This window comes from Anolis sagrei, chromosome 4, assembly GCF_037176765.1.
Source record: "Anolis sagrei isolate rAnoSag1 chromosome 4, rAnoSag1.mat, whole genome shotgun sequence".
NCBI lineage: Eukaryota > Metazoa > Chordata > Lepidosauria > Squamata > Dactyloidae > Anolis > Anolis sagrei.
The window spans coordinates 187,275,359-187,302,064 of NC_090024.1; the positions used below are offsets into that span (position 1 = coordinate 187,275,359).

At 37.9% G+C, this 26,706-nt stretch overlaps 1 protein-coding gene across 1 annotated transcript; it reads left to right on the forward strand.

The window, feature by feature from the left end:
- Positions 1-879: 879 nt before the first annotated feature.
- On the forward strand, positions 880-26,479 carry STK38 (serine/threonine kinase 38). Its single transcript, XM_060773152.2, has 14 exons — positions 880-1,090; positions 5,562-5,697; positions 10,449-10,500; positions 10,645-10,767; positions 12,600-12,683; positions 15,708-15,831; positions 17,825-17,979; positions 18,418-18,520; positions 19,220-19,281; positions 19,811-19,928; positions 20,185-20,308; positions 20,735-20,830; positions 21,025-21,119; positions 22,582-26,479. The coding sequence occupies exons 2-14, from the start codon at positions 5,567-5,569 to the stop codon at positions 22,710-22,712; spliced, it is 1,398 nt and encodes a 465-aa protein (XP_060629135.1). The 5' UTR covers positions 880-1,090; positions 5,562-5,566; the 3' UTR covers positions 22,713-26,479.
- Positions 26,480-26,706: the final 227 nt, after the last annotated feature.

The window sequence follows — 26,706 nt, forward strand, 5'->3', positions numbered from 1 at the left end:
TGAACGTTCGAATCTGGAGAGTGTGCATATGAGTTCTCTCTTTCAGCTCCAGCTACCCATGAGAGGATATGAGAGTAGCCTCCCACAAGGATGATAAAACATCAAAACATCCGGGCGTCCTCAGGGCAAGGTCCTTGCAGACAGCCAATTCTCTCATACCAGAAGCGACTTGCAGTTTCTCAAGTTACTCCAGACAAGACCAAAAAACCCCAACAACAACCTTACTTTACTTACATACTTACTTAGGCGATCCCTCATAGCTTCAGGATGATGGTCCTCCAAATGTGGTGTCTTGGCGGTGGGTCTGTAGGTGGCTGTTTTGACCTGCATGTTCTCCCACAGTGAGGACATTGGTTTCCAGGTGGAAGGCAGTTCCAATCAGGGTTGGCTTGATATGCCTTCCTCTTGGCACGTTTCTCCCTTTCGCCTTCCATTCGTGCCTCTTCAAATTATGCAGCACTGCTGGTCACATCTGCCCTCCAGTTAGAGCACTCAAAGGCTTATGTTATTATACCACAAGATATAATACACTGCCAGTATATTATACTATTAGTATTATATAACATATTGTACTATATCATAAGTAGTAGTATATGTAATATACATTATATTACAACATTATTAATACTATATATATTAGTATTACTACATTACAATGTTATTATTTCGAATTATATGTTACTTCTCATTCTAACTATTATTCTATTCTTCTCATTCTACCTATTACGCGTGGGTACAACCTGCCCACTCTCTCTCTTTCCCACCCAACTTCCTCCTACGTAAACCAAACCCCGTAAAAGTCTACCGAGAAGAGGAGGAGACGGAAAGAGATTGGCGCATGCGCATCGCCGTCCCCGCCCCTTCGGGCCACAAGCGGGGCGGGGATGGGACCCAGGCAGAGGGAGAAGGAGATCCGCCGCGCATGCGCACTGGGCCAGGGCTTCGAGCTCGCGCTTTCCTGGGGCGGGATGAAGAAGAAGAGAGCGAGGGGCTGAAAGAGCAGGCCTGAGGGAGACACTTCCTGCAGTTCCTGGGCTGCTCCGCGCCTCGCCGCCGTCACCCCCTCGCTCTAGGAGGGGCGGGGTCCCCGGTAAGTTGTCCCCACCTCTTCTGCCTTCCAGGGGGTCGCTTTCCCTCACTCTCTCCTCAGACCCCAAAGCTTTTGCCCCTTCAGGCGAGGGGCCCCCTCCTCTCCGTTTCCATGGCAACCTGGCCTAGCTCCTCTGCCTTCGCCTCTGCTCGTGTTTCCCCTCATTTTCTGTGCGGAGCGTGGCCTCTCCCAACTCTTTCCTTTCCTCCTCTCCCCCCCCCCCCTCCTCAACACCTGCTTGGGTCTTCTCACAACTTTTTGGGATGGTTCATACTGGGTTCCCAATGATGCATAACTACCTAAATTAAACTTTCAAGTTCCTATAGTTGTTACAGGTGGAATATTGGACTATCCCTCTTATGAAAGGGACAGAAGTGTGTAGGATTTTAGGGTCCCCCCCCCCCCTTTCATTCCTATTTTGAAATACTTACATAGGGTAATGAGATAGCTTGAAGATGGGACTCCAGCATAAAACTCCCAACATAAAATTTATCCCCCTACCAACCCCAGAGATTACCTCGGTCCAAGGACCAAAATTTGCTTGAAGTCCCCAACATCCGGACTTATCATCTGTCCTCTACTAGGCAGAGAGCCTTCTCGATTGTGGCCCCTTATTTATGGAATGCCTTGCCAGTTGAAACCCGAACCATCCGAGAGCTACTTGCTTTTCGGAAAGCCTGTAAAGCCTTTCTTTTCCGACAAGCTTTCGATGGGTGAATAACTCGGGACTATGTCTGTTTCGCGTTTTTATTGTATTTTAAAGTTGGTTGTATTGTTTTAATCTACTGCTACAGCAGTAGATTAAAACAATACAACCAACTTTAACCAACCACTCCGAGCCAAATTGGGAGTGGCGGTATACAAGCCAAATAAATAAATAAATAAATATACACCTTATACCAGGCATGGGCAAAGTTTGCCCCTCCAGCTTGCTTCATCTTCAATGTGACATCCTTTCATGGCTATATCACAGACATGGGCAAACTTGGGCCCTCCTCCAAGTGTTTTGGACTTCAACTGCCACAATTCCTAACAGCCACAGGCCCCTACCTTTTCCCCCTCTGCCGCTTAAGGAAGGGGGCTGAGGCTGTTAGGAATTGTGGGAGTTGAAGTCCAAAACATTTGGAGGAGGGCCCAAGTTTGCCCATGCCTGCCTTATACACACATTCAGATTGAATAAAACCCATATGAAATACTTAGGGCAGGGGTCCTCAGACTAAGGCCCGGATATGGCCCTCCAAGGTCATTTACCTGGCCCTCGTTCAGGGTTAGCCTAAGTCTGAAACAACTTGAAAGCATACAACAACAATCCTATCTCATCAACCAAAAGCAGGCCCACACTTCTCATTGAAATACTAATAAGTTTATATTTGTTAAAATTGTTCATCATTTTAATTATTGTACTGTTTTTAAGTGTTATTGCACTACAAATAAAATATGTGCAGTGTGCATAGGAATTCATTCTTTTTTCCCCCCAAATTATAATCTGGCCCTCCAACAGTTTGAAGGACTGTGACCTGGCCCTCTGTTTAAAAAGTTTGATGACCCCTGACTTAGGGTCAGAAGACTGGTTTTGGAATGCAGGCAGTCTCCAAGTTACAAACAAGATAGGTTCTGTAGGTTTGTTATTAAGTTGAATTTGCATGTTAGTTGGAACAGGTACATTTCGTAAGTGTGATAATAATATAATGCTTTATTTATATTCTGCCCCTTTTCACCAAGGGGACTCAGGGAAGCTTAATAAACTTATAATAATAAACTTAATTTATGGGTTGTTGTAGGTTTTTCGGGCTGTATGGCCATTTTCTAGAAGCATTCTCTCCTGGCGTTTTGCCTGCATCTATGGCAAGCATCCTCAGAGGTTGTGAGGTCTGTGGTTGTGCAGGCAAAATGTCAAGAGAGAATGCTTCTAGAACATGGCCATATAGCCCAAAAAACCTACAACAACACAGTGATTCTGGCCATGAAAGCCTTCGACAATACATTTAACTCAATTTATATCCCATCCCCTCTTCACAATGATTCAGAGCGGCTCACAACAGTATCAAGTCACATTACATACATACACAGAAACCAAAAAGACAAGAATGTAACCAGCAAGAGGAAACAATGTACATAATAGCAGTCACACTTACAATCCAAAAAGGGTGAAATCAAACAAACAAATAAAGACAAATAAAAACTGTACCTCTCTATATATATATGAGTGAGGCGAAGTCTTCTGAACAGGTCACAGCAAAACAAACAGCACAGGGTTGTTAACTCCTCATCCCTATGCTATCCAAGCATATGTAGATCGATAGATAACTTGGGTAGCAATACCTAATAAAATACCTTTGAGGTGGAACCCTACTCTAAACATTGGATTCATTTATTGGATTCATATACACCTTATATGCATAGCCTGAAAGTGTTTTATACACAGTGTTTTTAATAATTTTGTGCATGAAGCAAAATTTGGTTACATTGAACAATTGAAAAGTAAATGTATCACTGTCTCAGCCACCATATGGACACTTCTGGAAGTCTGAATAAAGGGTGCTCAACCTGTAAGATCGCATTCATGATTTTTCCTCTACTCTTGAGAATAATGATTTTTTGGAGGGAATAAACTCCCAATGTGCTTAAGATAGCAGGCTCCTGTGTGCCTTGTTAGCCAGCATGCATAGTAGAAAACTCTGCTTCCTGCTCACCAAATGACATCATTTAATTCTGTTTCATCGTTATTATCAGAAACAGAAACTTTTAGCTGTTGAAAAGGATCTATGGTTTCTTTGAATCACAAAAAGAAATTGTACTATGCGATGTATTTTTTTCAGAAAGGAATGGACCCTTTTTAAATTATTGGATTCAAGGAATTATGTCAGTATGAGCTGCCTATTAAATTCCATTGTTAAAAAATCTATCTAGATTTTGCAGAGCTATTGTGAGGAAAAACATCTAGTTAGATTCCAAAGATCACAGGCAAGCGATGTGCAGGGCTGGATGAATGCACAGCTGGGGTGAAAATTGCTGGAAGAAACATTAACAACCTCAGATATGCAGATGACACCACTCTGATGGCCGAAAGCGAGGAGGAGCTGAGGAGCCTTCTAATCAAGGTGAAAGAAGAAAGCGCAAAAGCCGGGTTGCAGCTAAACGTAAAAAAAACCAAGATTATGGCAACAAGAATGATTGACAACTGGAAAATAGAGGGAGAAACCGTGGAGGCCGTGACAGACTTTGTATTTCTAGGTGCAAAGATTGCTGCAGATGCAGACTGCGGCCAGGAAATCAGAAGACGCTTACTTCTTGGGAGGAGAGCAATGTCCAATCTCGATAAAATAGTAAAGAGTAGAGACATCAGACTGGCAACAAAGATCCGCCTAGTCAAAGCCATGGTATTCCCTGTAGTAACCTACGGATGTGAGAGCTGGACCATAGGGAAGGCTGAGCGAAGGAAGATCGATGCTTTTGAGCTGTGGTGTTGGAGGAAAGTTCTGATAGTGCCAGTCCATCCTCCAGGAAATAAAGCCCGACTGCTCACTGGAGGGAAAGATACTAGAGACAAAGTTGAAGTACTTTGGCCACATCATGAGGAGACAGGAAAGCCTAGAGAAGACAATTATGCTGGGGAAAGTGGAAGGCAAAAGGAAGAGGGGCCGGCCAAGGGCAAGATGGATGGATGGCATCCTTGAAGTGACTGGATTGACCTTGAGGGAGCTGGGGGTGGTAACGGCCGACAGGGAGCTCTGGCGTGGGCTGGTCCATGAGGTCACGAAGAGTCGGAGACGACTGAACGAATGAACAACAACAAAACAAGATTCCAAAGATTTTCAAAACAGTTTTTCAAAACAGTGACACATCATGTCTTGTAACTTGTAACTTTACCAAATTGCAAGCAATAGGTTGGGTTGTACAGTAGCAGCATTGTAAAAGCTGGGAACTTAATTTCTTCCCTTTTGCAAAGAAATGTTAAATTTTATTTAAATTCTGTTGAGACTTTTGTGACATACTTCTGAAAAAAGAAGTTGCATGGGATTGGGTTGTTAAAGCTGGCAATGCTTAGAATCAAGTTCTGTTGAAATAAATGGAACATGTAACATGTTTCTGTGTGTTTATATTGTATCAAGAAGTAAAGTTTAACATGTCTGTAGAAATCTAAACACCAGAACTGAATATATGAGTAGTTTAATATATGAAATATAACCTTTAGATGTAATTTGGGGGGCATAATTGTTATCACATTTCTTCTTCCTTGTTTGTAACTTAAAGACAAAAACAGGAAGTCTGACTTGTGCAATAAATTTTGTAACATTGTGGTTTTCTACTCTCTTTAGTTTCTAGTTCATATTATGATGTGTGATCATATTGCATTTTTTCATAACTTTGTTTATCTTGAGTCTTCAATTTAAATCATTATGTAACTTAGCTTTTTATTTGAAGGATAATGTAAAGACTACATTCTAATTATTTTACTCCACCTCTTCAGAAACCATGGCAATGACTGGCCCAGCACCTTGCTCATCTATGAGCAACCATACCAAGGAGAGAGTTACAATGACAAAAGTGACATTAGAAAATTTCTACAGTAATCTGATTGCACAGCATGAAGAACGGGAAATGAGGTAAAGTTCCAGCTGCATGAATATTGAAAAAATGCTGGGTTTGTGATTTATTTATTTTTTTAAAAAGGCAGGTGCAACAAATGCTTCTCTTGTTAACAATTCATTACAGTATTTTGAGCCTTCAAAGTACCTTTAAAATACCTTTACTTGCAATACTATTCTGCTCTTAGACTACTTTACTATCTTCTGGTGGCTCACTTTATTAAGGGCAGAAGTATTTTCCTGGAATAAAGCTTGTTTTTCTCTCTCTAGTTCATTATTTCTTTTCGATTTCAGTATGTCCAGTATAAACACAATTTGTATTGCGAAACACACTTGGCTCACTTGAATGTGTGATAATCAAAGCCAGCTTTTCCAAACACATTTTATAGTCTTTCCTGTACTTCACTAGCTTTTTAAATACTGTATTTTGCATATATTTCAAATGTATATTAAATGTGTTTTATTACAAAGTGAAGATCAACATTTTAAAAAGAAATGTATTAAAAATATTCCAGTACAGATTTAATTTTTGTTTGGGATATTTAATAGGCACATTGCTCTTCAGTCTAGAAGAACTCCAAATAGCTTACAGCATCAACAGAAATAAGAAAATGATGTAATAAAAGTATTAGAGAAACATTGTGTTCAGTTTTTAAATGAAGAAAAAATGATTTAAATTTTTTAAAGTGTAAGAAAACATTTTTCATATGGTGTCAAAAAGTTTGGCTGTTACTTTGAACCAATACTTATTGTAGACAGATTTCAGTTTCACACTAGAATAATTTGCATGTTAAGAGTCTTCTGAAACTGCAGTTAGTGACATACATTTAGAATATAACTGCCACGATCTTGGTTTACAAAGTTAATAATCCATAAACTTTCTTATGAATTTTGGCTGTTTCTTGTTTCTATAACTTATTCTTGCAGTCCCAACATGCACATGCTTATCATACATAAAGCTTATCATACAAAAAGCTTATCATACATAAAGCATTATTTCTTTTCGATTTCAGTATGTCCAGTATAAACACAATTTGTCTTCATATTTCTGTCAAGTCTGGGTAGGTTAATTAATATTTGAATGGCTGCACAAGCCCCATTGAAGATGGTAATTTTTTAATGTCACATGAGTGATATTTTGCTTACAAGACTTTACTACTTGCTAGTACTCTACATATGTGAATTGCCACACACCATCTGCTTCTAGGAGGAAATCATTTCAGCATACACTTTTTGAGAACTCAGAAATGCTAACAATATTTCTAGCAGTAACAAATAAAAGGATAATCTTACAGGAAACTTAGTTGCACACATATACTTATTTTTCTTTTGTGTTTGTGCTACTCTTTCTCTAAGTAATGCAGCCTGGTTTACATGATGATTTGACAACCTCTTATTTTATTCTTTGGAACTCTAAAACGAATAAAGACTGTCTGGACAAAGATTGCTTCGCTGACTTTGTAGCTGGAGGTGCATACCTGGGATTCCCAGTTCTAAATCAGAAATGTGATCATAACACAAAGAGTGACTTTTAGAATATAATGGTTCAGTTTTTTTTTCTTGTAAACAAAAGAAAAAGGGAAATCATGTTGATGCAGATATGTCATGTTGTAGCTTACTGGTGCTAGACTATAAGTTAAGGATCAGTGTTGCCTCAGTTTCCATACTTCAGTATAATCCTTTATAATCTCTTTTAAAATATGAGATCATATCTCCTAGATCAGGAAGAATCCTTTTGACTGCTGAGGATCCTTATTTTAAAAGATTGAGGTAGCTGGGACTGTTTCAAGTGAAGTTCTGGCCTCTAGGCAAGGCTCATCTTTATTCCCATAAATGCTTCTGGCTCCATGTGAACACATACATTCTAAGGACGTGCTTACCATTATGATTATACCCAAGTTAAGAAGAAATTGCGACTCCGGTAATTCATGGTTTCAAGATGTCATTAGGGGAACTGGAATTGAGTATAATAAAATAAGGAGAGCTAAAAGATGAACATAACTGCAAAGGGCAATGGAGACATTATCATGGGTTCACTTGGGTTTGGATAAGACCTTGGAGGGCTACTATACTCCCAACAACATTCAGAATGTTGTTGCCTCTAAATGCATGTCATTTTTAGTTTTAATTGAAGGCTCTACTGGACCTGAGGAGGCTCAGGGTGGGCCAGAAATTTGGTGAAATTATCACCATATACACATGAAGGCATTTAGGGACATTTTTTTTACTCCCTAAGGGCCACATGCAACAGATCATCCATTCCTGGATTAGGATAGTCTCCACTCCCCCCTCTTTATTGTTTAGTCTTACCAGTCAACCTTTGGATGGTGTAGATGTTTTGCAACATCCACCACAACAGGTTGTGAATGCCAAAAAGGATTGGAGACCTCTAGTTAGATGCTTATTCCCTGAAAAAGTGAGTACGAACAAGATGTGCCGTGCTACATGAAACTGAAATGTTGACTGAAAAATGGAAAATAAGTATTTGTATAAGCTACACAGTTTTGTTTTGAGGGGAAAGCATTGAGAATCTTTAACAAACTTTTGCATGGAAAAGAATTCTTTCAAAAACACATGATTGAACCCTTTTTCTCTCCTTAAGAGAGATTCTGTAATTGTTAACTCATTGAACAACATGTCCCTGCCCTTTATCTACTACCCCAGCACCAGCTATCTGCTCACCAATTTCTTCTTTCCTCTTAGTATTACTGTAATTATTTCTGCTGCTATGGCATGTATCTGGGAGGAAAGAGTGTTGTAGTGCTTAAAGGGCCATGTGAGACAACATACAAAATGGCAATTTTACTGTAGTCCTCTTCTCTTTTAAGATGAAAGCTTGTAAGGGTAATGCTCTTGCTAACTTTTTCTGTTGAAAACCAGGATAAGCAGTTGATGTATGCTGCAAATGGCCATTTTTCAGCTGCGAAAAGAACAATGTATTTCTATGCTCTTAGCATTGTCTGTTTCCCTTGGGTAGTTACTACTCATCATGAGTGCATCAGACTAAACTATTAGAATCATAGAATTGTAAGAAACCACAAGGGCCAGCCAGTGCATTCTTTCCCATGCAAGAGTATGCAGTCAAAGCACTCCAGGTAAATAGCTATCCAGTCAGCATTTTAACATCTCCAAATATGGAGACTAGACCACAGTCTGAGGGAATGCATTCCACTGTCAAACAGCTCTTACCATCAGGATGTTCTTCCTGATTTTTAAGTGGAATCTCTTTTCCTGTAGTTTGAATCCATTGCTTTATCTCCTAGTCTCTAACGCAGCAGAAAAGCTCGCTCCACCTTCATTATGGCATCCTTTGAAATTTTAAAACATAGCTATCTTGTCACCTCTTCACCTTCTCTTCTCCGGGTCTTTAGAAAATGTTCCCTTAAGCAACTGAATCAATGATATTTATTGATTTTGATGTATGGATAACCTTAAACTTTTCCTCTTGTGCATGATATTTGCTCTTTTTAGTTCCCCTTAAAATTTATCCAGCTTTGTAATTATTTCTATGTGCTTCTTGATTTTCTTAGAATTGTTATTCAGTTTTTAGTACGTTGTTTCTGTCATAATTAGAAACTCTTAAATTTCATTTATTAATGGCAATAGTTTTTGTTTATATATCCAGTCTGGTCTAAGCATGCCTCAGAAATGTGGTTTTTCCTGTCTTTAGTTTATTCTGTTTCAGAAGCAACAGAGCCTCACCGTGACCCCCTCTGTGCTCTGGTGTGTAACTGCTGTATGATGTAACCAAGACAGAGCTTTGTTTAGTGAGGATAAAGATGTAGCCCTCATTATAGCAGTTGAGTTAGTTCTTTCTAAAGTAAAGTAACCCTGGGCTGAAAAAGTAGGACATTTCTTCAATTATTGATTAATAAAAATTAGTCATACCAGCATCAGGCTCATTAAGCATGTGGATATGGTCACAAAGAGAGGTGTGTTGTGCCCTGTTTAATGGAAACAGAAATGTGGATTGTATATTCTGAGAAGCTCTGATACTATTTTGAATGCTATTCATCTTTTTAATAACATCTTTGTTGGGTTGTTGTAGGTTTTTTGGGCTGTATAGCCATGTTCTAGAAGCATTTTCTTCTTAGGAGAGAATGCTTCTAGAACTTGGCCATACAGCCTGAAAAATCTACAATAACCCAGTGATTCCAGCCATGAAAGCCTTCGACAAAACATCTTTGTTCTTCTATAATTCTATTAATGTAGAATTGGTACAGGGTTATTGCTTTTTCTGTCATATATTGTGCACTCTGTTCCATGATGCAGTTGTATTGGAATGGTGCATTTGTGTTGTGTGTTGTGAATTGGGTCTCTTATGCAATTAACTCATTTTTCCAGTTTCTGAAGACTCTTTTCCATTACTAGCCCACTTTGAACCCAATTAGCAAGGTGATAGGTGGCTAATCTAAATCAGATGTGATGGAATTGTAGAAATTATTAATTGTATAATATTTACATTGTTCTCTGCCCATTCTGCTGTTATATATGCCTCAAGTTAATTGCAGTTGTCTTTTGTTGATGTTTTTTTCTTTTATTATACAAGTCAAAAGTCAAATTATTTGAATGCAACTGATAAATGCAATATAAAACATGGTATGGATCAATATCCTGGTCATTTCACAGACATTTGAAACTTTGTCTTCATTGGCATGTATATTGAGAATGGGGTCATAGCTCCCAAAATTACACTTCTTGGTCTTTTTATATACAGTTGTATTTGACAGGAACATCTTCATTGACAAGACAATGTTTATGTTTTTTAGACAAAAGAAGCTAGAAAAGGTGATGGAAGAAGAAGGCTTGAGAGATGAAGAGGTATTGCATGTATTTTAAGATATCCTTTTTTGGGTTTAAAAAAAACTATTATAATAAACATACACTGTGAATGATTAGGGCGTGATTGTTTAATACATTTTTATTTATGTATTTGTTTTGTATTGCTTTTGACAAAACAATCAGAAAAGGATGAGAAGATCAGCACATGCCCGAAAGGAAACAGAGTTTCTGCGTCTAAAAAGGACAAGACTTGGATTGGAAGATTTTGAGTCTTTAAAAGTAATTGGCAGAGGAGCATTTGGAGAGGTAAGAGTTCAAGAGAGCAACATTTTAACAAAGATAGATTTTAAATAAATACTAACAACCACATTTTATCCTCCTGCATTGTTAGTCATATGCTTAATTACAAAAAAAAAAATCATCTTCCCATAAAAGGCAGAACAATATCCCACCACAGAATTTGCTTTCAGTGTATACATTACATAAGTACTGGCAATGTTTGTAATTTTGAAAATTTAATAATCCTCTTTAAAGAAACAGACATCTGGCCATTTACTAAGTAGCACCCAAATAGATTATTTTGTTGACAGCTCTCACTCTGTCAGCAAAACCAGGAGGTTGATAGAACATAAATTATGTTTATTTAATTTTAAAAATTGAGCCAAAAAAAAAAACTGATTTAAGAAGAGAGTAAATATGCAACAAGACTATTTAAGAATATTTTGAAAGACAAAACTATAAATATCAAATTATGTATTTTTCATATATTGTTATAATAGTTTGTATTTTGAAACTGGGGTCAAAATGCAAACTATTTTTATTTCTACCACTCCAGCTAGACTCAAAATTGCTTCCAACTAGGGGTGTGCATAATATTGTTTTGATGTACCATATTCAGGGGGTTCGGATGATCCGTCAGCCAAATCCCAGGAAATGTGGCCGGGGCAGCCAAAGGCCTGGAATAATGGAGCTTGTGGCATCAGACCTTTGGCTGTACCCAGGTGCATTCGGGTTTTTCCTCTCCCCCCCCCCCCCCCGCCTTGCAACAGCCAATCTGAAGAAGAAAGTGGATCATGTGTCTTTTTGCAAATCTGGCCTATATATACCAGGGCGAGCTCCTCCATTTTTCTTGGCGGCAGTCGCAATGCTGTTCCACGAAGGCAGCGGGCAATGGCCAGGGCTTTGCAAAATGGAAAACTCCTTCTCCTCGTGCCCGGAGCAGCCTCCTCTCTCATCTCCTTCAGTACAGCTCCTTTGCCGCCAAGCCTGAAGCCTCTCCGCTGCTTCCTCCGCTGCCTTTGCCGCCTTCTCGACTGCCGTCTTTGCCGCGCCGCTGCGCCTCTTCACAAAGTCCTGGCCGTTGCCTGCCGCCTTTTTGGAACAGCATTGCGACCGCCGCCAAGGCCCACCTATTGTAGGAGTTGCCAGGGCTGCATGCCTGCCTGCCTCAAGCCCCTCGAAGACACAGCAGGCAGCTCCACGCACTTGTCTCGCCACCTAAGGAGGGAAAGGAAAGCAACTCCTTTGGGAGTTGGCTTTCCACTTCTTCTGGGGACACTGCTTCCGGTATGCTGCAACGGAATTCTGTCTGATGGAAGGTGAAACATTATTCCACCTTCCCAATTTCGGGAATTTCCTAAAAAATGGAGCAGGGGGCAGGCCAAAAATGGGAGGAGTTTTTGACAAATCACACGTCCCTACTTCCAACATCACAACTATGGATACATCTATACTGTAGAATTAATACAGTTTGTTCGCCATGGACAGCATTCTTTTGACAGAGAAAGCCAAAGACCTTGTAAAACTACAACTCCCAGAATTCCATAGCACTGAATCATGACAGTTAAAGTGGTGTCGAACTGCATTAATTCTACAGTGTAGATGCACCCTTTGATTCTTAACTCTTTCTTAGGCCGTGGCATACTGTTTGTGGAAAGAAGGGGTTTTATCATCACCTATGTTAATTTCCCATATCCTGCATGTAGCTTTTTTTGCCAATTTCGGTATTTCAGCTGTATTGCAAAACACAATGATGCTCTTCCCTGCTTCTTAATATACGGCATATACTCTTTTCCATATATTAAAAAAAGTAACTTAAAGGAGTCTTAATGCATATATTATTTCCAAACAACTTCTAGGTGCGGCTTGTTCAGAAAAAAGATACAGGACACGTGTATGCAATGAAAATTTTGCGTAAAGCAGACATGCTTGAAAAAGAACAGGTAAATACAGATTATAAAAGGTAATGGGAGTGCATTCTTACTCCTGATGATTGATTGAAGTGTTCTTCCTTTTTATTAGAGCAATAAGATTGGTAATATATATCTTGAATTCCCATTATTATTGGAAGAATGGAAATTCCAGGTTTAAGGATATCATTGAGGATTACTTTTTTAAAAAATGCATTCAGGTATACATTGTTATCTAACTTGTCACTGAAGATACCTTGTTTTACTGCATAATAACTACAGTTATGTGTATAAAGAAGAGAGAAGCCATGCAGCACTTGTATAACGATAGCAAATTGATTTCAATATAAGCTTTTTGTGGATTCTTCTTCATAAACTTAAGCTGAAATTACTTAATTTGTCTTAAAGGTATTAGAAGACCCCTTTGTATTCTGAAATAGCTTTCCCTTTGAATATCATGTAGGAGTAAGCAGGGCTTACCAGATTTAGTGAGATTTATTTGTAAACAAACCCAGTGTGGTATGTTTTGTTAAAACTGTAGCCATCAAATATTGAATAGATATCTCCTGATTCAGATTTTCATTCAGCTGTGTGTATGGAGGCACTGTATGAAGAACACCATACAGAATTCTCTCATTAGTCGACTTAGTTTTTGACTCCTTGTAAACAGATTCAGTTGAGAATTAGCCATTAAACTGCAAGATTGAGCACTTTTTGTGTCTCTTGACTGATTTAAACATTTGTAGGTAACATGAGTATTGTAAGGAACTGCTTATCTCTGCATGTCCTCTAGCTCTTTATTTTTTTAAAAAAGGGTGGAGTGAGCAGAGCCCATGGATTGCCTGCAAGTCTTGTGTACCCTGCCATTCATGTTTTTGTTTGAATTGAAAACAACTAGTTGAACTGTCACAGGCAGTTCTAGTCATAGTGGAAGTTGGTATCAGTCTCTGAATCATCTGCTGCTAATCCCTGAAGAGCTCTCAGTAAACAGCTAATATACACAAATAAAATGCCAGTTCCTAGCACACTGGGATGTGGGATGGCTAGCCATCCACATCAATCTGGGACCCCATCTACATTCCCATAAAATGCAGTTTGAAATTGCATTATTGAACTGCATTATATGAGTCTACACTGATCATGGGACCTAGGAAACACTGGTGTAGTAGGCATAGTAGTAAAGCTTGTCCCACTCCATCCCCTCAGAGGATTTTTTTTTCAAAATGACATATACCTGTTGAAAAAGGAAATGCCTCTCTTGGACCTAAAACAGACTGTTAAAGATAGAGTTAAGTGCTCTATCACATCACTTAGCAGTACAGTTTATATTTTTTCTCCCCACAAAATGGATGAGTGGGGAACAGAGAAGGTCAGGATGAGGCAAGAGTCAATTTTTTCCATGAGTGAAGAGTGGCTTTATTGCTGAGCTTTCTCGGGCATTCATTCTGCCTGCCAAGACAGTTCTGAAGCTAGAAGTATGTATTGTAGGAAAAGGGCCAGCAACACTATGAGTGAGTAGCATTAGGCGCATGTCTAATGAGTCTGTTTTCAAGAGCAGTAACGCCCAAGAGCATAGAAATTGTCTATCAGATGAAAATAGAGGTAAGCTAAAAGGTTTATTGATTAGTACATTGAAGAAGGCATAATTTCCAAGTGGAAGCAAGTGACAAGTTAGGTCCTCAAGGAAGGTGCACTCTAACATGAAGGAGGGTGACAAACCTTTAGCTTGCAGTCTTCTGTTAAAGATTCCCTGGAGAGTCATGTATTCAGACAAAGCCTAACCTCTGAACCTCTGAGGATGCTTGCCACAGATGCAGGCAAAATGTCAGGAGAGGATGCTTCTGGAACATGGCCATACAGCACCCAAAACTCACATCAACCCAAAGCCTAACCAATTTACAGGTTTTAGAATGGATTATGCATGAGTATGTCTGCAGATATCTTTATGACAGTGATCCAAAAGCACCTGTATACTTTTATGATTTGAGATTCTGGTAATATGAATGAAGTGTCTGGGTCTCTGAAAGTTGTCCATCTTTCCCTTGTCCACACGTGTGCAAGTATTATGCATTTTAGACCTTTATTATGCTATTTCCCTTTTCAAAATGAAGATGCAAAAACAACCAAATAAATGAACAACAGTACCAAGAAAATATGCAAATCATTAATGTACATTAAAAAGTTTATCTCTAAAAATTAAATGTCAGCAGCAGAAATATCCTAAAGGCTTGTTGGAAAAGTTATCAAACATTAACAGAACACCAGGAAGTGATCTAATCTGGGTTTTTCCATGTTGGGAGCTGCTAAACAAAAATGGCAAAATTCATTCAAGGGTTTATCAGTTCTCAGACTGCATATGGAAAGAGGCAGTCCTAGAAGTGTGCACACCTGTATTACTACATTTAAAACATTATTCCAAGTGTCTAAAGGTTCTACGTGCCATGAGGTTTAAATTGTGCTACTTTCAATTCATGTGCTTAATGTGAGATTTCTGCCAATGTTTCATTAAAATAAATGCTGTTCATACTTGCATTAAATAGGGCAAAAGCATCAGTTAAAGCTAGATATATTTAGATTGAAGAAAATAATGAGGGGACATTGTATCCATGTTTAAATATTTGAAAGGATGTCACATGGAGGAGGGGGCAAGTTTGTGTTCTGTTAACAGTAAAAGCTGTTTGGCAATGGAATGTCCTGCCTTGGAGTCTGGTGGGGTCTCTCTCTTGCGGCTTTTAAGCAGAGGCTGAATGGCCATCTTTTGGGAGTGCTTTGATTGTATTTTCCTGCAGGAGGTTGGATTGGATAGCCCTTGTGGTCCCTTCCAACTCTATGATCCTCCATCTTGGTTTCCTTGAGTGCAAATGAGTGGGTAGTGTTGCTGGCCTTGGCAAGCTTTGTTCAATTAAAATAAAATAAAAAGTAGCCCGTGTTTTAACATTAACTACTGCTCAGTGCCTAAGAATCTAAGAAATACGTCAAAATGTTTCTTTCATTACAAACTTTGTTTAAAAATAAAAGAAAATTTCATTTAAATTGAGTTTCTTTATCTCTTCATAGGTTGGCCATATTCGAGCAGAGCGTGACATTCTAGTGGAAGCAGATAGTTTGTGGGTTGTAAAAATGTTCTATAGCTTTCAGGATAAGCTAAACCTGTATCTAATTATGGAGTTCCTGCCTGGAGGTAATTATTTTAAATAATATGGTACTGTTTTGGTAGGATATTTTCATCAGATATGGCTTGTACATATGACTTCTTCATTCTGTCAGTGCATGGTTTCTGATCCTGCGCTGTTCAATGCATGCTTGGGTGATTCATGCATTACAGAATGGAGTTTGTCCTGATCTGTAATTAACAATCTGAATGGGATACAATTTTATTCTATAATATAGGCTGGAATTCACATAGAGTTACACATTCATAACTTATTCATGTTCACATTCCCTACACCAGAGCTTTCCAAACTGCACAAAAATAATGAATCAATGTGAAATACGCAATAAATTATACATTTTAAAATATATATAATAGCAAGTTTTTCATTATGTATGTTGTGTTCTCATACATTTCATTGTTACAATTTATGGGGGGGGGGGGCTCAAGGCAGCTTACAAATCTGGCAAAAATTCAATACCAATAAAACACATCTCATAAACATATAAAACAACCTAAACATATAGCAATTAAAATACATATCAATCAAACAGATTAAAACAGATGATGCATAACTAAAAAGTGTTACCACCATGAAATATCTGGAAAGCTCTGCTCTACATGTTCAATAATGCACAGAATTCAGAGGTATCATAAAAGTTTCCCAGTCCAGTTTTACTGGGCAGTAGCTGCAGCAACAACAACAATAATATATCTTACTCGCCTCTCCTTGTGGCTTGAGGCTTGTGGTTTGAGGCAGGTTACAGAATAATTAACATGCATAAACATTGTAAAAATGCCACAATACACATATTAAAATGTATTTCTATAAAATATACATATTAAAATATTTCTATAAAATACATATTAAAATACCCAAAATTTAGATTAAACAAAGGAAACATGTTTAAAATTCATGTTCAAAAACTCTCTAGGTAGGCCTGCTGGAAGAAATAGGTGTTTAGATGGTTTTTAAATTCCAACAGCTCATTTAGCTTCTAGCAGGAATCAAAGGCCTGTTTTTCCTGTTATTAGGAAGCAGTAGACATGTTGCCCCAGACTTTCAAGTAGCCTCAAGTGGAACAAGGGATTGCAAGATGGATCTTGTTTCTGACTGTCACACTGGAGATTATTTATGGGAGGGGGCTAAGAATGTCCATTTGAGATGTTTCATCCTCTGAGGATGCTTGCCATAGATGCAGGCGAAACGTCAGGAGAGAATGCCTCTAGAACATGGCCATATAGCCCAAAAAAACCTACAACAACCCAGTGATTCCAGCCACGAAAGTCTTTGACAATAAATTTATTTTTGTTTGTGTAAGCAGCAATTATTAGGGCATACTAAAATGGAAGACCATAGAACTGGTGAAATTATGTGCATGCCATTTTAATATAGGTTTGCATCATTGCGATGGAATTTCCATCTACTTTAGATTGATACAAGTTTTCTTACTGGAAAATCAAAGGTATTTTTAAAATCAGTATTTAATTTTGTCAAAAGGCATCTTGAACAAATCTGTGTAAACAAGTCTTCCCCCTTTTGTTGCCCTCCAAGACATGTTGTGTAAACCTGCTATCATCCTAGGCAAGCATGGCCATTGTTTGTGAAAAATGGTATAAACTCGTTTGTTAATCCCAACTAGAGTGAACCCATAGAATAAATGAGATTTATATAGGTCTTGATTTACCATTCAGTGATTGAATCTACAAATCTACTCCAGGTGAGATTACGAGTTGATGTCATCCAATGAGAGCTATAATCTAAAACATCTGAAGGATGCTAGGTTGGAAACTGCTGGGGCAAACTCAGGAAATGACTTCTTAAAGATACATGCCTTATTTACTCACTTGTACTGAGAGCAAAATGTACTTTGGGAGTTATTGTTCTGGGAGGGCAAAAGGTGCTGTACAGAATATGTTAAGTGTATGTTAGAATCCAGCCTGACCTAAAGTTTACTAAGAGTTACACTACAAAGGAGATGAATGTAACCTCCCCCCCCCCCCCCATCATCTGTACATACAGGAGATATGATGACATTATTGATGAAAAAAGATACACTGTCAGAAGAAGAGACTCAGTTTTATATAGCAGAGACTGTGCTAGCAATTGATTCAATTCACCAGCTGGGTTTTATTCATCGTGATATCAAGCCAGATAATCTTCTTTTGGACAGTAAGGTAAGGGTATTTCAAAGGCTAGCACTTTCTAATATTACGTGGTAGAAATACAGTTGCTTACTTCATGTTGTGGCATTATTATTTCCTTTGGAACTCCAAAGAGCTTGAAATGGAAGAACTTGGCTAAGCAGTTAGATGAAATTAAATCTGTAATCCAGCCCTTCACAAATTGAAGAATCTCTCACTCAGAAACACTTAATTATGATAAAATGTACTAAATCTAGGGATTTGGTATATGGATCAGGGTTCAGCTTTTAGATTTTGAATTGGATGCATAACCATTTCTTTTGGAGATGTGAGTTAACTCTTCGCAGACGCCTTGCATATTAAATATGTGGCTGCCTTCAGATAGACTTGGTGGGAGATGAATTAATCCATAATTAATTGAAGTGTTTTTTTTTTTAAAAAAATCTTTCATTTGTTTTTGCTTTTTTCTAGGGACACGTGAAATTATCAGACTTTGGTCTCTGCACTGGACTAAAGAAAGCACATAGAACCGAGTTTTATAGAAACCTGAGCCACAATTTGCCTAGTGACTTTAGTAAGTAGTATTAATATAATTATTTCAATCTTTGTGAAAACTTGCAATCTCAGAAAAAGCTGAGAAAAATACACAGTTCCCATAACTGCCCAAAATGTTAATCTGTGCAAGGCAACCTTAGTCAAGGTTTTTTATTTGTTCTGTCAACATTTTGCTATTCAGTAGTGAGCCTTTCTGGAGAAATGTTGGATTAGACAAACAAAGTTTTTTTTTTGTTCCTTTATAACACAGGTATTTTATTTATTTGCTTTATTTAAAGTATCTTTACTCTTTTATTCAGCCAAATACAGCCAGATCAAGCAGTTTTTAAAGAACAGTTCTTGCCCTCCTGGTTTACATCTTAAAAACGCACTTTACAAGACATGTATTATCGGAGAAAATTTTCACAAAAATTGAATGCATAATTGTATAAATTCCTTATCTATAAACGGAAATAACCTTAAATGTTAATTTATACTTTACTTTAATTCTCCCACCACTCATTTGCAACCTTATTTTAAATTACAATATGACATCCTATTTTCTCCCATTCTGTCTGTATTGTTGGGTATCATGAGAGGTAGCGGGGTCCCTGGATGCCACAAGAAAAAAGTAAAAAGCAGTAAACTGTTACTCAAATTTGTGTGCCAACATCAATATATTATTAAATCAAAGGTAAAATAAAAGTAATTAATAATATTCCTGCTTCAATTTTTTCAGCCTTTCAGAATATGAATTCTAAAAGGAAAGCAGAAACTTGGAAAAGAAATAGACGACAATTGGTACGTACAGCTGTTAGAAATAAGCTTGTTTTTAAACATGTTTACCTAGCTTTCAAGTCACTAAAGTTTTCTTTAACATGTTTTGTGAGGTTAGTCACAATGACAGTTTGTTTAGCCTTACAAAAATCCAACACATTCAAACAATAAGATCGTGATCTAGGAACCAATCATTAGTTCTTATAATGATCTGCCTGAAGAAAAACAATAGAGGGAGGGGAGGAACTTTCTGGAGATGTAGAGTTGAGGGGAAAGCTCCGCAGTCTCATCTCTTTTTCAGCTGCAATCTCTGAGCAGAGATTCTGTGTTTAATTTGGATGTTTAAAATCATGAAAATGCGATTGAACTAGCCTTCAGAAGAGCAAGAGCAAAAGGAGCTTCATTTTTGTTTTATCCTTCTGTGTCACTGGGGAATATCAGTGACACAACCTCCTTCCCCTCGAACAGAATGTGGTTTATGATGGGGATTTGATTGATTTCTTTACTGTTAAAATGTTTCTGAGCATATGTAACACGCCTCATTTATTTGCAGGCTTTTTCTACTGTGGGAACTCCAGATTACATTGCTCCAGAAGTTTTCATGCAGACAGGCTACAATAAACTTTGTGACTGGTGGTCACTTGGGGTCATCATGTACGAGATGCTCATTGGTAGGAACATATGCTGTCCAGATTTTTCATTTTGTAACTCCCACAAACCCTTTCCATTGAATCCATTATCTGGGGAGTCTGGGGTTGGAAGATTTGAAACTGCACCACACAACTGCATTACATTGAACTTCTTATCTTGATGCTTATTTGCAGTTGAAGTACATGAATCTGAAATAGAGTTTGATATGGTGGGAGATAACAATTGCTTACAGCTTTCATTAATAATTCCTCATGATCGTCTTAACTTATTTCTTAGGTTACCCTCCCTTCTGTTCAGAGACACCCCAAGAAACATACAAGAAGGTGATGAATTGGAAAGAGACGCTCATATTCCCTCCAGAAGTACCAATCTCTGAGCGAGCCAAAGATCTTATTCTAAGGTATCACCACATCAACAATTGCTCTCAATATGTCCTTGGAGCATTACATAGACAGACTTTCTTACAACATCTCACAGTATTCACTCTGCAGTAGTAAGGGCTGTTCTTTTGTGATATCTTATCCCAATTTCTATAGGATCTTAGTCAATTGAATATTGACATTGGGCTCTCTAGATGTTGTTGAATTGCACCTCAGTTTTCCTCACAATTGGCATTTGCTTCACTAAGACTGTTGGGTGTTGGGGTCCAAATACATCTGGAGGATGGACCAGAGCCTTCCCCTGAATTAAACCATAAACAGTCGTTCTGATTGCCAGACATACCAGAATCCCTCTGTAATGTCAGACATTTCCATTCTCACTCAGTAATTTACTGTGCTTTTTTCTATTTTTGGATTCTCCATGTTGCTTCTTTTTCTTTCTACAGATTTTGCTGTGAATGGGAACATCGAATTGGTGCTCCTGGTGTTGAGGAAATTAAAACAAATCCTTTTTTTGAGGGAGTTGACTGGGAGCATATCAGGTAAAATACTCTTTTCTTCCAATGTATTCAAATTTTGTTTCCTGCTCTAGTAATGGGAAGAATGGGGGAAGAGATTAGGTGATGTGAGCAAGACAGAATGTGGGCTTTAGAAGCAGTTGTGTTCCATATTTGATACTGCATTCAAGATTCTTCATGTACAGTAAGTTTAATCAGGAATTATTTTTTTTAATCAGGGAGAGGCCAGCTGCAATACCTATAGAAATCAAAAGTATAGATGATACATCAAACTTCGATGAATTTCCAGAATCTGATATCCTTAAACCAGCAGGTAAGTTATTTTATGGTCATAATTTTTATATGTATCTTAACTTTCACTTTCCAAAATCTGGCTATTTCATAGAAAATAATTCTTAGCCTAGTTCTGCAAATCCCTATGTTATTACTTTCATTCTAAATTGGTTTGGGGAAGGTTTTTGAGGAGACAGCTGTTACATTAAAGTTAATTCATAGGTTCAGTATGTTTTAAATTCGATTTTGATGGATTCAGTTCAGAGAAAAGGGGAAGAGCAACACTGGTAGATGCTGGCTTCCTGCTCATGAATTTCCTCTATCTCAGTTTTGAGGGCTATATTCCACATCACCTCTTCCCAAACCATAGTCACATCGATACATAATAATAATGGATGATAATTTATTGAGGTCCTCGTGGACAACAAGTTAAACATGAGCCAACAGTAAGATGCGGCGGCAAAAAAAGCCAATGGGATTTTGGGCTGCATCAATTGGAGTATAGTGTCTAGATCCAGGGAAGTCATGCTACCCCTCTCTTCTACCTTGGTTAGACCACACCTGGAATATTGTGTCTAATTCTGGGCACCACAATTGAAGAGAGATATTGACAAACTGGAATGTGTCCAGAAGAGGGCGACTAAAATGATCAAGGGTCTGGAGAACAAGCCCTATGAGGAGCAGCTTAAAGAGCTGGGCTGAGAAGGCTGAGAGGAGACATGATAGCCATGTATAAATATGTGAGAGGAAGTCATAGGGAGGTGGGAGCAAGCTTGTTTTCTGCTGCCCTAGAGACTAGGACGCGGAACAATGGCATCAAACTACAAGAAAGGAGATTCCACCTGAATGTTAGGAAGAACTTCCTTATTGTGAGAGCTGTTCAGCAATGGAACTCTCTGCCCCGAAGTGTGGTGGAGGCTCCTTCTTTGGAAGCTTTTAAACAGAGGCTGGATGGCCATCTGTCAGGGGTGCTTTGAATGCAATATTCCTGCTTCTAGCCAGGGGGTTGGCCCATGAGGTCTCTTCCAACTAAACAAAAATCAAAAGAACTTCAAGTAATTAAGCAGACTTTGTATAAGGAGGGAGGATTTTTATTGGAGTTTTTTAAAAATCTTGTTAAGCTTTTTTCCATTTATTGTATCTGGAACACCCTTGGGTTCCATTCTGTGAGAAAGATGGCATATAAATGAAATAAAATAGAGTTTCATTTTATCCTAAAGTATTGTGGTGACTGACATGCAATGTAAGGATACATAAGCTAAGGCAGATCTAATGCATATCTTTGTTATGTGCCAGACAATATGGCTATTGAACAGCAGAGGAATGATGTATCTGTTTTACATGTTCCTATCTTTGAAACATGCCCAGGAAGATATAATAGGAGTGCATAATTTTCCCATTCCAGTAGCAAGTCTAGAACATGTTCAACAAAATATATTCTCTCTCTTTTTTTTTACATTCCTTCATTGTTAATCTAAATTTTGTGTGCTGGTTTTCACTAGTGTCTACAAGTAACCACCCGGAAACAGACTACAAGAATAAAGACTGGGTCTTTATCAATTATACCTACAAGCGTTTTGAAGGCCTGACCGCTCGAGGCGCGATACCGTCCTACATGAAAGATGGAAAGTAGTAACTCACAGTTGGACTTCTGGACCTTCATTTTAGTTTGTCAACACACATTGTTTTCTTCTGCACTTCAAAGCTTTACCTGAGGGCTGTGAACTCTTGAGAAGAATGCTGGATAACATAATACGCACTGTGATTTACATTACAGTGGATTTCTCTATGGAAAATTTCCACAATCTTATTGTCTGCCTTTATTGCAGATTATATGTATTCTGGCTTCAGTTAAAGTTCTTATGACTGTTACTTCAACAAGAGGGAGGCAAGAACTAGCTTTTATTTACTAACATGGCAAAGCATAACATAACTGTACTCTGTATTCTGTCTCACAAGTGCTTCATGAAAATACAGCACTGTTCCAAGGGCTACAGTACTGTAGAAGTAACAAAGCAATAACTAGCATGAGGTAGACAAAACTCTCAGTAACTTATCCCACAGGTGGGCAGATCCTATATTGCCTTAAATATCACTATAGTCTTTTTATACTTCATTCAAAAAGCTTTTTGGATATAACATCTTTTTCAACCTCAAAACCTGCTGCACTTTACTGTTGGTACTAAAATAGTGAACTTAAAATGTTAAAAGTCCCCCGTCCCCCCCATGTTACAGATTTGTGGAACATTATCCTTTTTATAAGCAATGTTCAGGGCAATGACAAGGGGTGATTTCTTGAGAAGTTGTTTTTTGTAATGTTTTGTCTTTTCTGCAAAGATACAGATCACGTATAGTAACAGTATAAGCTCCCCAGGGCTAATACTGTTACTGCAAGGTCTGTTTGTAACAATTTGGTAGCAATATGGGGAAAAGGACTTCTTCTCCCTCCTCTCTAACTTCCAGATTTTAACTAAGCAGGGCCAGGAAGGTGATACAGACAGTTAATTACAATGTGAAAGATTTAAACAAGTAGTTTGGGATACTTAAAACTTCATACTTCTGGAGCTTGGGAGGCTGAGAACTCTTTAAGTGCCTTTCAAATGCTACCTGTAAACAACTCTTAGGCAGGCCTCTTCAACCTGCAGCTCTCCAGGTGTTTTGGACTTCAGCTCCCAGACCATTGAACAAGCTAGCTAAGGTTTCTGAGAGTTGGAGTCCCAAACACTTGGAGGGCCACAGATTGGAGAGGCCTGTGTAATGGCTCTGTTTGTTCAAAATTTCTGTGTGGTGCAATTTCATGTTCCAGACACCTCTTCAGGTGGCCTTGGTACTTCTTTAAAATCATTCAGACTGTCTAGCTGACTCCCTACCTTCTAAGTTTTTGCATGACATGTAATAATATACTGCCATTGTTGAGTATCTCATTCACTTGCTGTCCTTCAAAAGTAACCATCTTAGAAATATACATGATAACCTGTTTAAGATAAGCACCATACATACAGCAGGGTTAGTTGTATAGAAATGAATCTAGTACTTTTCAAAGCTCAAAAAGGAAAATGAGAGGATGGGACCTAAAGTAGTTTGGGGACCTTCCAGGTACATTAGTATTTGTATTGGACAATGTCATAAAAACATTGAGTTTCCCTTTAGTAAAATGTCCTGGCAGTTTTATTTATTCTTATGCAACTAGACTGAAAGCCATTTAAGTGCTAGTACTTAGTTAAAATTTGGGGACCAGGACTCCCTTCTTGTAATTTAGAAGACATTGGTCAAAGATCATCATATCCGCCTCAAGAAAATCTGGTGAATCTTGGAATGGAATTACAATCGCAGCTTCCAGTCATTCTCCTAGAAGATATATTTTGTTTTAGCTAATTTCTGACCTCATCCCTTTTGAGTTCATGAGATAGTTTCCACATAAGTAGTATTGCTCATTGTATCATAGTGATATCTTTCCAAGGTGATGTCCCAGATGGTCTTATATGCAAGTTTAGAATATGTCCCCCATCTTTATTTGTCATGATTATCATGCCATCATTTTGTGTTATCTATCTTGATACTGAGAGAGCCAATGATTTTATTCTAGATGCAGAACTAGATAGAAGCTTCAATGCAAAAAATATTTTGCATATAGCAGTTTTTCAAGAAATGTATTTAGAAAGAGGGAATAAACGCTTGTTCTTGTTTTCATAATCCTTTGTGCCTAGTTTGCAATTTATTCCTTTGACGTGTCCCACCCTTGGTGGGACTAGAGTTTTGCTTAATAATGGGTTTAAAGTTACATTTCTGGTGCCTGCTGAAATATGTAGCATACATGACTGATGCATTTATAAAGCCTTAAAAGTGTAGATCAGATTACCTAGAGAGCAAACCAGCCAATAACTTGCACAAAATGTATTCTTCTGCTTTATGAAGATATATCAAAGCATTTCTGTGCCACAGTACAACAGATCCTAAGCGCAAGTACTGTATGTCATGAGTAAATTGGATTGTAGGACGAAGTGTGAATACTTTGTACTGTTATGAATTTTATTGATAATTTGCTTTGTGTGTTGTGTAGAATGAATGGACCACATTATTACAAAGATGTCTAATCTTAAATCCTTTAATCTCAGCAACAGCCAAGATCAGGTTGACTTGCCAGCTGCCTAGATGCTTAGTTGCCATTAGTAGAACCTTCTCACAAATAAGAACAGTATGCAACATTCAAAGTCTTGATTGGACTTACTTTATGTAGAACTTCACCCTAGAAAACAAGCATTTATAATTCGAATTTATCTGGCTTTTTTGTAATACTAAAGGGGTGCTTATCAGCAGATCGTATATGTGCAGATATGATGCTGACCACAGTTAAGGGACTAGGCCATGTGTCTACAGTGAAGTTTCTTCCTGTATTAATCATAGTCAAGCATTAGGTTGTAGTGCCATTAAGGTAAAAAAAATTCAACTGGGATTTGAAATAATTAGCTAAATTTTGAGTTAAGCAAAAACCTAATAAATGTCCATTGTCAATGTTGATACTTAACCCCAATTTAGGCAAGTGATCATGCATAATCCATGGCTGCTTCCCAAACTTCTATTCATTTGTTCTGTTATTTTGCCCCAGGCCATAATGAATCATGTAATGAATCAGGAAAGATCATTATCTTTCAAGGGTGGCACACTTCATTTTTGGAAAGCAAAATTAGATTTAGTATCCAGCCTACTGGTTATGCACGTATATATGATACGTACTGCAATGCTACATCATTCTGGTATATTTTCAGTATAACCCTTGAGAGATGAACAATATGAGTATTGGTTTGAATAGGGGTAGGAGAAAATAAAATTTCCTCACTCATATTTATAAGTAAAGCTACCAGTTGTCTATTTTCCCTAGCAGAGTATTGCACTTATAGGTTGAGCATCTCTTATCCAGAATTCCAAAATCCAAATGTGTCCATTTGGATGGCTAAGATATAGCTTTACACACACATCTACAAAAGTATTTTAAATAATATATATAAAATTACCTCTAGGCAATGTGTATAAAGGTGCCTAGGTAATTTAAATGAATTTGTTATCCAGACTTCGGTCCTGACTTCAAGACATTTCATTATATGCATGTATGCAAACACAAGTATTCCAAATTTTGAAAAAAACAAAATACTTTTGATCTGAAGCATTTTGGATAAGGAACACTCAACCTGTACAGATTATTCAATGTGCCTGGATTCTGCCTTGTTTTGGCAGGAGAAAATTGACTTTGAAAAATCTGAATGCGGCTGTTACTAAGAATGTACAATTTCATGTTCTTTATATGTGATCCTTTAGTTTTGTGTGAAGACCAATTCTTTATGGAACAATCTTTGCATTATGACTGTTTAAAATTCTTCTTCAATAAATGTAGTTTTGCTAATGCTTTTTGAGAATTCTTTGGACAGAACAAAAAGGTATCTTCAGAGTGAATTAAGAGTGATATGAAGTAATTTACACGAATTTGAGTTGCAACATTTCAGATACTGCAAAGGAAAAAAACAAACCCCACAAAACGAAACACAATAACTAATTAGGCAGAGAAGCAAAAGAAAAGGGATACATGGCATTGGATGAAGGAAGAGACTGCCCTTCTACAGAAATCTTGCTTC